The sequence below is a fragment of the Dipteris shenzhenensis genome, chromosome 9 (assembly GCF_047967505.1).
Source record: "Dipteris shenzhenensis isolate YYH24624 ecotype China chromosome 9, Dip_SZ_1.0, whole genome shotgun sequence".
Taxonomy (NCBI): domain Eukaryota; kingdom Viridiplantae; phylum Streptophyta; class Polypodiopsida; order Gleicheniales; family Dipteridaceae; genus Dipteris; species Dipteris shenzhenensis.
Genome location: NC_141604.1, coordinates 43,011,992 through 43,026,839, shown reverse-complemented (window position 1 = coordinate 43,026,839; position 14,848 = coordinate 43,011,992). Strand labels below are relative to the sequence as shown.

The 14,848-nt window shown below is 40.0% G+C and overlaps 1 protein-coding gene across 1 annotated transcript; it reads left to right on the top strand.

The window, feature by feature from the left end:
- The first annotated feature begins 414 nt into the window (after positions 1-414).
- Positions 415-867, top strand: LOC147898673 (uncharacterized). Its single transcript, XM_087379928.1, has one exon. The coding sequence runs from the start codon at positions 433-435 to the stop codon at positions 865-867; it is 435 nt and encodes a 144-aa protein (XP_087236054.1). The 5' UTR covers positions 415-432.
- The last annotated feature ends 13,981 nt before the right edge of the window (positions 868-14,848 follow it).

Sequence of the window (14,848 nt, the reverse complement as noted above, 5' to 3'; positions counted from 1 at the left end):
GAGAGCAGTTTCCTGTTCCGATAGCTTCTTTTGTGCTGTGGTGGCACGATAGCTTCTTTTGTGCTGTGGTGGCAGTTGGACTGCCTGGGGCAGCAAAAGAGGCAGCGCGTTAACGCGCTGCCTCTTTTGCTGCCCCAGGCAGTCCAACTGCCACCACAGCATTTGTTCTTTCCTTTCGTTCTTTCCTTTCGGCGCCTTGCTTTCATCTCCCTTTCTCTGGTGGCTTATATTGTAATGCCCATCGTTATGATGGATATTAGCTTGTGTGCCAAGTTTTCACTTCCAGCACGAACAATTCGTAAAACTCGCTTTATATTCAATGCTCTACACACTCTTCCCATCTCTTAAAACCCCCCCAAAGCCCTTCTTTGTTATGCTCCTCTCTTCATCTTCAATATCTCCATCTCCATCTCCATCTCTATCTCTTTAGCTATGGCCGTCGAAACTGCTGTCTACTTCCCTGATGTCCGTGATAAGGCCATCATCTTCCTCGGTGAAGAATGTGCTGATAAATCTGCTGAGCTTTTCGAGACTTTCCACCTCCCCGGTGGCCTCCTCCCCCTCCAGGATATCGTCGAAGGTGGCTGGGTCGAAGACACCGGCTTCGTCTGGATGGTCACCCGCCTTAGCCAGGAGCACCACTTCAAGAAGGCCGACCGCCATTGCGTGTACGATGAGCTCGTCACTTGCACCATCACGGAGAAGCGGATGAAGGATATCAGAGGCGTCAAAGCCAAGGATCTGCTGGTCTGGGTGCCTGTGAACGAGATTTACATCGACGAGAAGAACCCGGATAAGATCACCTTCAAGAGCATTATGGGTCTCTCGCGCTCGTTCCCGACCGACTCCTTCGCCAGAGGGGCGTAAATGAGTGAGGCAGAGTATATCAGAAACGGGAGAACAGGAATAGGATTTTCTTCGTCCCCGACAGGCACGGCTTCATTATCTTGGGGCGATTCCTTCGCTGACAAATGCACCTATCGTATGTTGCACCTATAATTCCTGAAGGATTGGAACTAATGGAATCTACATCCTGGAGGTGGTGGCAGTTGGACTGCCTGGGGTGGCAGTTGGACTGCCTGGGGCAGCAAAAGAGGCAGCGCGTTAACGCGCGTTAACGCGCTGCCTCTTTTGCTGCCCCAGGCAGTCCAACTGCCACCACAGCATTTGAACTGTGGGAAGTGTGGGAAGGCATACACACCATAGCCTGGGGCAGCAAAAGAGGCAGCGCGTTAACGCGCTACCTCTTTTGCTGCCCCAGGCTATGGGATGTACGCCTTTCTGTATAGTCTAATTAGTCTGCATTTTGGCGTCGGATTTTATCTCCTCGGGCTCTTCACGACTTTTTCTTGCTCCATTTTGTTTCGTTACTCCATTTTGCTTGCATTGCTCGGTGGTTGTTGCTTAGGACTCGATGGTGTTTACAGGTTTTTTGTTGACTTGGTTGTGTAGCAGCCCGAGGTATCATTTCATTTTATAAGACTTGCCGTCAAAAATTTGTGCCCATATTCTACAAACCATATATACGAGGCATGTATGTGGTTGCTAGAGTTACCCAGAGTCATGCAAGGGAGGGGAACTTGGACTGTGAAGGGCAGTAAAAGAGGCAGTGCGTTAACGCGCTGCCTCTTTTGTTGCCCCAGGCAGTCCAAGACCCGCTCCCATGTGAGGCATTCAAGTGATATTCAACTCTTGAACGGATGAAAGAAGTTCACAAAACAAATGAGCGAGTGCAAGTCCAATGTTCAAGTGTAGAGAGATAAGAGGAAAACTTCTAGAAAACCTTGTAGACCATCGGCATCTAGGTAGCATTTCGAAGACAGTCCTATTTATGATCTAGAATTGCATGAGAGACCAAAAGAGACAGCGCGTTAACGCATTGCCTATTTTGGTCCCTCGGGCAGTCCAATAGTCCCCTCCTTGCATAGCGATCAAAAGACCATGTGACCTATCCCTCCAAGAGTCCAATAGCATTCCAAAGACCATAAGACCTGTATACCAAAGCATACTTGGAGACAAAAGATGAAATAGTCGAAGCAACCTCTTGTGAGTATTGATACATGGAGGATTGAGTAGAAAAGCCTTGCTGAAAAGCGTTCATCAAAGACAGCTTGAGATGCCAAAAAGGACAGCACGTTAACGCGCTGTCCTTTTTCGCTTCTCAAGGTGTCTTTTCATGAGGGTAAGGGGTAGGCATAGAAGTGCATATTTGCCACTGCAATTCCATATATCTAAGTGTATAGATACCACTGCAAGTTGATATACTATGTGCATTGGAGATGAAACTTTTTCTTTTAGGACACAAGTGGGTGAATGTTCCCTAAACTGGAAATCAATTGCATTGGTAGATACATGTATTTTTGTCTAGATATGTAAAATGATATTTATTCATAAGTGCGAGTTTACACACCTTTGCATTCATATATGTCAGCAGTTTGAGATATTTGTCTGAAGCTTTTTCCTTATGAGGTGTACACACTTCATTATCTGTTTGGGGCTTTGCCCTCGTGATATGTATTGCATATGTTTTCATAAACAAACCCTTTATCATATATATATGTGAAAAAGCTCTCATGTTTTTTTGAGCATATGGAAAGATTTGAGAAGACCTTTGAACCTGCCATAGGTTATACTCTATCTGTTGTTACATGTTGTTTCTTGTTTTTAGTTTTGGTTTTTATTGAAAAGGTTTTGAGAACTATGATTGGAAAAATGCCTTGTTTTTTGTCTTTTCAGGATGACAGGAAAAAAAGGCAGAAAAGTTCAAGTGGCACATTCTACAAAGGTGACAAGAGGAACAAAAGTAGATCACAATGTTGAATCATCAGTAGGTGGAACCGAAGAGCAAGAAAGTGTGGTGGGTCTAGAGGTTGAAGTATCATCAACTCAAAGAGATGAAGGTCCAAGAGTGGAGGAGGATGAGTTGGATGATAGTGAAGTTCAGGTGGAAGGAGGAGGTGATGTGATTGGCAAATGTAGGATGCTTGATTCAAACCAGTGTCCTCGCATTCCCTTGTGTAGGTTGATACCTTATGCAAGAGTGAGAGGACTTCGTGATGATGTATCTTCACTCAAAAGTACATTTCAAGTGGAGGGCTATCTCCCGGAGAAAGGGTCTTTCATTGTATCTATCTGCAAGAGTGATGGAGGGGAGATAGTTGTGACAGATGATATGAGGAAGAGTTGGTCTCCCACCTGGAGAGAGGTGGATGAGGAGTTTGAGAAAGATGTGATGTCTAACACTGACTTTCATTTTATGTCGCAAAAGATGTTATTTGTTTGGGAGGGCAATCATAGGACCACTGCATGGATGAGTGTTATCAAGGAAATCTTTCCTACAAACAAGAAAAGACATGTACGAGTGGTATGCACAATAATTGACCCAAGGAAAATTAGTGAGATTGCTCTCTTGGCAGGGCTACAACAAATGAATTCGTAAGTACATGGACTCTTTGAATCTTCTCCACATTTGTATTTTATGCTACTTTGCATTTATTGATTGGGTTGTGTACTTTATTGTTTGTTTTCTAGCATGAATGAACATGCCATTATCAAACCCAGTCTAAGGGACATACTCATAAATGCACACAACATTTGTGAGTGTGACTCTATGGTGTTTATGAAAACATTGTCTTTGAGTGAGATCAAATCAATAGAGAATTGGAGGGCTCAAGAGAGTAAAGGGAAGAAGCCATGGTTTCCATTGACAAGAGGTTATCTGGCAAGGCTTGTCTTCCAGGTAGAATGTTGCATTTGTATTGATGCTTACTTCTTTATCACTCCTTTGCTTTCTCTAATTGGAACTTATGTATGTAGGTTGAGTACAATACAGAGCTTAAAAAAGCAATGGACAAAATATCTACAAAGCTACCTTTAGATCAAAGGGGAGAGGCAGAAGGAAAGCAGCGTACCATAATTCAAAAGAGAATTGCTGATAGGATGGGAAAGGTGTGAATTGAATTTTCTATACTTTGTTGCATTTATTTTAAAGTTAAGTGACTGACATGTCATCTTTGGATAGGATTGTATAGATCCTGGTCTTGGAGAGGCTTGGTTGGAAAAGTTGTTTGCCTTGCGCTTTGATGGTGCGGACTCTTGCGTGACATTGGAGAAGCTCCAACTCATTGCAAAGTCTGATTTGAGATTAGAAAAAAAAAATATTTTCCTTTCTTTGTTAGAAGCCACTAAACCTATGCGAGACATGTACTTCATGCCTGTGGGCGACCTTGAGTATAGAGGGTGTGTTTCTTCTACCAATACAAATCATCTTTCATGGTGTTTGTTTGTTTCTTGCCAATAACATGACTCTTATTTTTTTATTATAAAATTGCGTCAACTTTTACTGTTTAGGTGGATTAGTAGAGAGATATTTTTGGAGAAGGTGGAGAGACAGTCATTGAAAGTGCTTGAAGATTTGAGGGTAATCACAACAATGGGCATGCCTTTGGATACCCCTAAGGATTACACATTGCAGCAATACATGGAGGATATAAAACTAGAGGGGAGAAAACATATGTTTGTGGTGCTAAGATCAAAGGAAACAAAGATGGAGAGCAAGGGTGGAAAAAAAGGAGATGGACTATCTGAGTTGGACATGGCTGCCCATAGGGTGGTTTATAGGTATGTTGTCAATTCATTCGAAGGTTCATTTTTCATTTGTCTATTTTTGTGCTATTGATTCATGTACTTACACAATCATTGATGGTTGTTCCACTTGATTTTTTGACCTTTTGATGGTTTGGGACATCCAATTTTTTTGTGTTTCTTGGTTGATAGATATCTCTCCCACTTGGCAATAGAGAAAAGGATCTCTGACATTCCAAATTTGTGCAAGAGTTGGGTGGAGATTGGTCATGCTGCATGCATGTATCCACCTGGCATGCACCGTCTCTCTCAATGGGAATTAGCACATTGTCCCTAGTGGATAGATTTTCCTAAAGGACAAGTACTGGTGCGAGAAAGAGACTTGTACAATACTTATGCTTCACAAAAAGCCAATGAAGCAAGTAAGGACAAAGTGGAGGGAAGCTCAAGGAGAGATAAGAAAGAGAAAGAGAAACAAGAACATCCTCCAGAAAAAGGTAAGGAAGATACAATATGATTGTTTGTTGATGCTGTCTTCAATTTGTTTTGACATTGCATTAATAAGTTTATGATTGTTCTCTTTCTAGATGAGGGACCATCTAGTCCTATGCGGCATGAAATGGATCGCATAGAGAGTGCAGGTAAGGGTGTTGTTGTGTTCTGCATATGTAGTTGTTCCTTTAACACTAGTTTTACTTGTAATTAATTTGCTTTTGCATATAGGTGGAGAATCAATCTCGGGACTTGTGAAGCAATACGTGTTCCATCGATCACAGTCACCTGACATTTCCTTGGCCCGTGGCATCACACCTTTGTTTGCTTGTATAGTTGGAGATTACATTGCAATGGGCAAAGACTTTGTTGACTCTAAAAGAAATGATAAGTATGCTATTTTGCATGAGTTTTTTATTACAGTGGCTAGTCGAGATCAGGACTACAAGAGGATGGGTAAGAAGGTGAAGTGGGCTTCAGATTTTATATTGCTCGATTTTCCATCTGGCTATCCACTTGATGAGAGAGGATCCACTCCTACTTGGAATGTCTTGCTCGAGGACCATGTGCGGCATGGGCTTGCAGTTGCATCAGCTTCTTTGTCTGATAGTGGTTGGTTGGCATGCATATGTCCTTTGGCAGGTAAGGCACAATACCACAATTGACATTTCACATTTTTGTTTCCATTCTACTAGTTTTAAATAAAATTAATTGCTTGTAGGACAATGTATTGGTTGGATGGAACGGTTTGCATATGTCCAGGGCTTGGAGGTTGTCAGACGTGTGATCATTCATGACAAGTTTCCATATGGATTTTGTAGAGAACATGATAAAAGTGTTAAGGTAAGCTACCATTCCATGCATTCTATGTTTGCATTCCATGATAAAAGTGTCTTTGACAAATGTCTCCTCGTTGGTCCTATGCATGCTATGTTTGGAAGGATAAGTCCTATGCATGCTATCTTTGCCATCTTTCATGCTATAATGCTTGCTAGTTGAAGTCAATATACTATACATGTTTTTCTCCATGTGGTTTCCAGATGCAATCTTCAGTATTAGCTCTAATACGTAGAGCAAAGAAGAATCCAATAGTTTTTTGGGAGGAGAGCTTTCCACTTTTCCAACAGCTTTTGATTGATCCACGTGAAGATGTCTGGACTCATTACATACCTCCCTCTGCAAGGACAATCGTGCCTATGTCTTCTCAGCTAGCACGAGGTGGACTAGAGAGGAGTAGTTTTTTTGTAGGTTGCATTATGTCTCTTCTCTGTGTTCCTGGAGGGCTGGTTCTAGAGATGGGTTGTGGTACAGCCCCTCTTATGCGTGCTTGTCAGGCCATTGGCAGGCCTTGTTTTTCATTTGATTCAGACAACAGTATTATGGCTAGCATTGTTGAGCCACTTGTGGCAGATCGTTCTGGAAAACGGATCAGGTCAGAGCATGATGGAGAGGGGGAAGAAGAGAGAGTGGAACCTGTCACAAACCCCTTTGATGACTAGTATGCTACTGGCCCTGAGTTTTTTTGTTATATATTTTGAATGCTAAAATTGAGGACTTTGAAAGTGTTATTTAGCATCTTTATAATATGGTAGATAGTGAACATTTACGGGTGCCTTTGAATCAAGAAAGTACAAATTTTGATGCTTTGGATAGTGTTTGTAAGGCCTTGATCTAGCAATTGATTTTTTTTGCTTTTTGTTGGTAGCGAATTGTCTTTTGTATAACACATAAGGATGGCAAGACTTTCTTCTTGTTGGAAATTATTTTCATGGTTCCACTTTGACTTACTTTCCTTTGAAATGTATGTTTTGTTGTAGTTTGTTGCCATGCTATGTAGAAAAAATGGCAAGATTCATGACAGCCGACAAGAGATATGATGAGTGGCAATTAGATAAACCACATGCGCGCAACTACTTTCTTGATGATGAATGTCAGGGGGATTAGAACATGGTTTAAAACACCATTTTGTTCATAGACTGATAGTTGTTGTGGTGAACCATGGATACATTTGGAAAGTTTTGGTCTAGTGCATTTTGCGGGTGAAGTGGTATTTCAATAGTCATCTATGTTATGAGTTTGGTAATTAGTTTATGTTCTTCAAGTGAAAGATAGGGTGGATTGTAAGTCTGATTATTGGTATGCTTATTATGACAACATCTTGCTATAGTAAGTTCGGTTTCAAATTTGTTCTCATCGGAGGAATTGTAAAAAAACTCGCTCGCTTCATTGGGCCCGCTCGCTTTTTCTCGCTCGCTCTATTGACTACCCCTCTTGGTTTGATGACTTAGACAAATAAAGTTCCATATGGTGCCACAATCTTATTGGGCTCAAATACTTCAAAGCAAAGCCCTCAATGAAATATAATCCATAACATGGATTTTGAAAGAACTTTAAAGCAGAGAAGCAAGGAAAAATGTCATGCAAAACTTCAAATATGGCATGTCAAAAATAGTATGATGTGAATTCATCATTGGGGATGTTACTTACAGTTTTTATAAGGCAACATTGCATCATTTTGTCAGTTTCACCCCTTAGGTTATTATGTCCAACTTAGAAGACTTGGCTATCTGGCTGAAGGTTCTTCAATGGCATACTTGTAATGGAGGATTTGCCACGTGGCTATCATGATGATTCAGGTCACACCAACATTATGATAGGTACTCCATGACTTGGTGAAGTGGTAGCCAAGAGAATTTTCCCAATTGATCTCAACTACCTGGCATTGCAGACGTCCCCCTTTCTTGGAGTTAGCCACTTGATTGAAGGAGACTCCTTGAATCAAAGTTGTACTTTTGATGTAAGCCATTCAAAGTCTAAAGAGAATCCAAAACAAGTCCCACTAAAATCAAATATGGGACTTAAGGAGGGGCATAAGAATGCACTTTGCTTACTTTGCTAACACTAACACCACTAGGATCTTACATCAACCCCTACTAACATCTTCCACCTGGTAACTTACACCTTAAATCCTTTTTTTTTTCTTCTTCATTTGAAAGGTCACAAGCATTCAGCCTTGATCCCTCCACCATTGCAATCATCATGCCATGCCATGCCAATTATAGTGGAATCCAATGCTATGAGATGCAGTATTCATCTTTCCAGCTATAACAATTCCATAAGGGAAGATCAAGTGAAGACCTATGAAGCATGCAGAATGGCAAAAGTTCACACGGGTAAACACCAAGAATGATCTTCATCGACAACACTCCACCAACCATGACCTTTGCACAATCTATGGGATTGGATTAAGAATAGGGATGGGGGCATGTTAACTACATTAGTTAGCAATGTCATTTGATGAATAGTGGCAAGTTCGTAGAGCTAGGATTGTGCCTCGAAGCCACATAGCCCCAAGTTGATTGTAAAGAATGAGGAAAGCGAGTGGTATAAAGGGATTAGGGTTGGCCCTCCCTTCAAAAGTTTGTTGAGAGACCATGCTCAACATCATGTGATTACATGTGCATAGCACTAACACATATAGAGTGCTATAAAGGAAAGGGTTAGATGCCTTAACCCTAGCCCTAAATGGGTTTGTATATATTCTATATTTTCAACTAAATCTAGTGTACAGTTAGTCATTTGTGGTGTGCTCTCTAGCTGTGCCCTCTCTCCTCATCTCCACTCTTCTCCTCTCCCCTCTTCATATTTTGTCATGGTATTAGAGCTCCCTTGCCTTCCGCTAAGGCATTGAAATTCTTGAGAGAGTGAAAGTGATCGAGAGTTCGAGAGTTATCTAGAGTGTTCTCCATGAGAGTTCATTTCCATTGAGAGAATTCTATGCATGTGAGAAAGATTGAGTGATTGTGAGCTTACTCCGTTCACTTCCGTTGAGTGATAGGATTTCCATTCATTGACAATTTTCCATCATTTTTCATAACCACTTTCTAAACCACTTGACAGAACGAATTTACTTTAAACCACTTTCTAATCCACTTTACAAAGCTTATTAATTTCCTTACACTTTCTAAACCACTTTACAAAAGCACATAAAGTACTTTATGAAGCTTCTAATCTACTCTAAACCACTTTGCAAAGCCTATATAGGACTTTAAAGTAAATGGAAAGTTCCCAAGAGTACTAAAAGTACTTTATGTGAAGATAAAATATTTTGCAAGTACTTAATAGAACATCACAATACTATACATGTTCAGGACAAGTTCTTTAAGTAGTATGAAGCTTATAAAGTACTTACAGGCACACACTTTAAGTACTTTCCCAATACTTTACAGTACAATGCACAAGGCATGGATGGTGTACTACTTAAGGGTGCCATGAAGTACTTGGCAGTACTCATTGAGAACATGAAGCCATGCATGTGAACATGATGACCAAGTAGTTTACACATTAAAGAAATTTAATGTTAGTAACTTCTTGCATTTATACAAGGAAAATTTTGAAATTCACATTATAAAAGAGTACATAAACTTCCCCATGTTCATTAACAAGTCAACATATCCAAAAATGTATAAGGAGGGGTACATAAATTTTCCTATGTTTACATTGTCAAGGCAACATATACAAAACTGTATATGGAGGGGTACATAAATTTCCCCATGATTACATCATAAAGGAAACCTATACAAAAACTTAAAAGGAGTAGTTCATAATTTCTCCCCACCTCCTATTTTTTATTTGCCTAGCCTTTTCCATAAATTGATTGTAGCCACTTATGCAACCATGGCCCAAGGTCACTGATCATGAAACCCCTTAGCTCTGCAAAAGATTGGTCCTCCATTCTTGGTACTATCACATACTTGCTAGGGGATTCTCGCTATACTTGTACATAGAGTCATCCAACCAATAAGGTGTTGGTGCTATTGAACTGCAAGTTCAACTTTCAAAAATATCTGAGATGTTTAAAAACTACGGATTTCCCTTATGGAAATTTGAAATCAACGGAGCCAGACAATGTTCCTGTGCCATCCAACCAGCCAACAAACCTTTTGTTCTTGCAAACATTTATCCAGGTTATGTTCTACATTGGCAAGCTTTGCAGTGCTCCAAATAAACACATTTACATATGTACTTACTACAACTAAGAAATATTGTGCATCTTTCTATAGTAGACAATTGACCCTTCTAGGGTCAAACATGTTCATTAATACATTGTTAAGGTTGAGGATAAGGACTGGCTTTCCCTTCCATTAATCTTCTGAAATGTTGGAGGTGTCACAAACACAGGTGGCACCCTATCAATCTCTATGTATTTTGCTGCAATTTTTGGCACCTTGATTTTTTTGGGTGCCATGGTCCTATATAAGTGAACTGTATTAGCAAATAAACATGCTTGATAGTGTACTTTATCGCAATAAGAACTATACTTTCATTACAAAAAGAGAGAGCACAAGTAGATGCACAAAGAAAAAAATTTGTCATTCCAAAGTGGAGATGTGGAACTTGGCCATGCAAGAGTATAGGAGGATCTACTACATTTCTAGAGTATTTTACATGCTCATAAAGTGCATTGTACATGGTGTAAATTCTTATAGAGTGCATTGTATGTGGTGTGAATGCTTTTCACATCCTCCCTTCGAATCATGGAAGCTACATTCAAGGATCTTCCTACTCTAAAGCCTTTTGTAGGCTCTAGCTTTGGTAGATGGTATGGAAGGGGCAGCCTTTTTCTCCCTTCTCTGCATGTCCAAAAACCTTGCATTTTCTAGAGGGTCGCATCCTTACTCCATTGCATCACTTTTGCTTTCTTGCATTAAAAAAGGATCATTAAACCCTGTCTTACACATATATATCCATAAAGTTTCAAGACAAGGCAACGTTTCAAGACAAGACAAGACAACCATACCTTACACATATATGTCCACAAAGTCTAAAGAAAAAACAGTGTGACATAGGTTCCACTGTCATTTTGTTTTGCCCTTCCTTGTCTTTTCTTTTAAAACTTATCCACCAATTGCTAAAGGGTTTCCACTTCTGCATCAATCACTAATTATTTTCAAAGTAGCGTCCACACCAACTCCTGCTACATCGTCCAAATTAGAAGTCTCCTCCTCAACAATCTTCTCCTTGACCTTCTTGGTAGCACTCTCTGTTGCATTCTCTTTCCCTACCCACCGCTTCTACTACATCATCCAAATTATCCATCTTCTACCTTCTTGGTGACACTCTCTGTTGCATTCTCTGCTCCCTACCCACCAACTCCACTCTCTTCTCATACATAAAATGAAAACTCCTCTGCAAACTTCCCTCCCCGAGGATAGTCACCAAAAACATTGATGATTGGGTAGACACCCACGGTTGCAGGCAAGTTTTGGGATTCTCTAGCTATAGCCAAGCTTCACACATGTCAAATGTGGCTATACTTGCACAAGCAATGCACAAATGGTGGTATTGGTATCTACATGCAAGCATGTAGACACCAACCACATCCTCACCCTCAAACAGTAAGCCATAAGTAGCATATTCCCCATAGAAAGTAATGTTGTTAAGCCCATACGAATTATGGGGTGTGGGCTCTATATTAAACATGTCACCGACCTTGAGCTGTTGCAATAATACCTTTGTAAATAGAAATTCTTTCTCCGCATCTACAACTATGGTCATAGTAGCTTCATATCATTTTTGCATGGTCATATTAAATCTAAGAAATGATATGAGACAATAAAGAATTTCACTATGCATACAATACTGAGAATATCAAGCAAAGTCTGATGAGACATGCATAGTTCTTTAAAGTGTTTTCAAAGTGGATTGAAGCACTTTCAAGTACTTTGAAGCATGTTAAGTACCTTACAACACATTCAAAAAGTACTTTGAAGCATATTAAGTACTTTGCAACACATTGGAGAAGTACTCTAAAGCACTTTCAAGTACTTTGAAGTGCTTTAAAGTATTTTGACGTGCTTTAATGTATTTTAAAGCACTTTCAAGCAATATGAGGTGCATGAAAGCAATATGAGGTGCTGGAAAGGACTTTCAAGTACTTTGAAATGCATTAATGTGCTTTCTAGCACATTGAAAAGGAACTTTTAGATGATTGGAAGCACATTCAAGTGTTTAGAATTGGGCAAAAAGCACATTGAAGTGCTTTTAAACTTTAAAATGTGCTTGCTAGCACATCTAAGTGCTTTCAAGTGCTACATACAACAATAAAGAAAAAGAACTTTTAGACAATTGAAAGCAATTTCTGGTGATTGGAATCCCTTCCAAGCAATTTGAGGTGTATAAAAGCACTTTCAAGTACTTTGAAATGCATTTATGTGCTTTCTAGCACATTGAAAAGGCACTTTTCAGATGATTAAAGCACATTCAAGTGCCCAGAATACCAATTTGAAGTGCTTGCCATCACATTTAAGTGCTTTCAAGTGCTATGAACAATAAAGAAAAAACACTTTTAGATGATTGAAAGAACTTTCAGGTGACTGGAATCCCTTCCAAGAAATTTAAGGTGCATGAAAGCACTTTCAAAGTGGTTGAAAGGACTTTTAGGTGTCTATCAGCTCTTTCTACGTCTTGAGTGTGCTTTCAGACACTTGAAAGCACTTTTGTGTGAGTTGGAAAGCATTTTCAAGTGTATAATATCCCATACATTTTGTTGAAAGAAATTCCAATTTATGTAAGGACTTAAAGGTGGTACTTTCAAGAGCTTTAAAGTAAAATAGAGAAAAGCACAAGTGTGGTTACCTATAGTAACTCAAGATTTTCCTTCACTGGTGAGTGGCTATCTATGTCAACCCTGTAAAACCCCAAACCTTTTTCACAATTGAATTTGTGCCTCTAGCATTCCGACCACCACCAGGTCGTGGGCTATAACAATGCTTGTAATACAACCATCTACTTTTTCAAGGTTTCCAGCTCTGACAACAACAACTTAGTTGAATTGGAAGCACCTTCCAACTAAAGCAAAGCATCTCTTTTTTCTGCATACTTAGCTTTTGCTATCCTTGAGGCTTCTTCCTTTCTAGCAAAGTTGAGTTTGACATTGGCAAGCATTGCCTCCGCAAACTCTACATGTTTTACTGAAGGTGGTTTGGGCTTCTTCCTTTGACATTGACCTCCCTGAACTAGAGTAATATTTTACATGCCCATTGGCATTCCTCCAGTTGTCCAACTTCCTATTGAGGCCACTCGCTTGGGCCATAAACATCTTCAAGACATTTTTGTCAAAAACTACCCAGGCAAGTTGGTGCCATTCTGGTCATCTTTGGCTACTTTGCAAATTTCAAATGCAAAGCAATTTGTAAACTTGGTGCTGAGCTCGCTCTTGGTTGGAATCCCTTGGTGAACTCTTTTATAAAGTAGCCAGTACTTATCCAAAAACTTAGGGTGAACGATGCTAAGGAAATTTTTTTTTGCCCTTTATGTGTGTTGCAAGTGAATACTATAAACCACTAAGTCTCTAGGAGATCAGTGTCACTTATATGTATTGGGATCTTACCTGACAAGATTAGTCCATACTCTACATTCAATTTGTTGGCTGTATAGTGAAACTGAGTGAGACAAGGATATTCAAGATGCTTAGCACTTCCTGCACAAAAAACCATACAACAAAACAAAGAGTCAAGACTGAATGAGGACTTTGTGCCTCTATTAGAATCACATATGAACAATGAAGGATAGAAACACCTTACCTTACAAAAGGGATTTTGATGATGAAACTTTTTGTCCTAGCAACATCAAGGCCCAAATACTTGTTGGCACACTTTCTCGGAGGAGTTTTCATTCTGTATAGCTACTTGTTTACGATGCCATTGTTGGAACACTGAAAGGAAAGAGTAGAGTGGACACAAACTCAGAATACTTGCTTATGGAATGAAGAAGTGTGAGGTCCTTAAGTAGGCACCTCATACAAGCTCACTGACATCACTGATGACCTCAGAGCTCCACAATCATCTCCTCAATCTGCTCCTAGATTCTCTCAATCATCCTATGTGGCTCTTCCACCACCTAACTGTGCTTATGGGCACCTAACTGTGCCTCTAGCACTCACACATAGAAACATAAGGTGTGCTTGAGGCATACACCTTGAGATATCCCAACAAACCCCCCCTCAAGGAAATGCCTCAGGCTATGTCAAGGATACATCTAGTCTCATAGTTTCTCATGCCATCTCATGGTGGTCAAGGATAAATCTATGGCTAGGTTCTCATGCTAGCAAGGGTTCCCTTGGGTGTAAGGTAAACAAAAGGGATACAAAAAGACCTTCCAATGGTTATCTCTCCTGCATGTACATGCACACAACGTCTACAGGAGGTACCATGGAACAAAACATACACATGGCGTACATCATAAGGTGACCAGAGGTGTTTACAAAACACACAAAACACAATAGTTTATTTTCATTCATTTTGGAGGACTATCCAGGCTGAGTACCTTGACATAAAGAGAGATCTGGAGCATACATAGAGATGTGTTTAAAATGCATAATCTTCAAAGGATGCCTCATCTTGTGGAGGCTCATTAACTGTAAGTAAATTTGCATTTTCTGTCTTTGCTTTGGCTTTGCAAAACTTCTCATTATGGTTGTTCTTGCCATAGTGCTTGCATGGATTAACTTTGAAGCAGTCCTTTGAAAGGTGATTTGTCTTTCCACAGTGATTGCAAGGAGTATACTTGCCCTTCTGGAATTTCATAACATAAGCAGTGTCATTGCCTTTCCTGAGCTCCATATGCCTTTCTTCTTCTTGGAGAGCAGAGATAATACCTTCAAGATTAGGATTAGGAAGATTTTTCAAAGTGCTAACAATGTGATCAAATCCTTCAGGCATACTCTTAAGTAACACTACCATAGCATCATCAGGAGCGATAGGAGAGTTGA

Bases quoted from the DNA above. Each gene is read 5' to 3' on its own strand.
- LOC147898673 (XM_087379928.1), top strand. From the start codon at position 433: ATGGCCGTCGAAACTGCTGTCTACTTCCCTGATGTCCGTGATAAGGCC.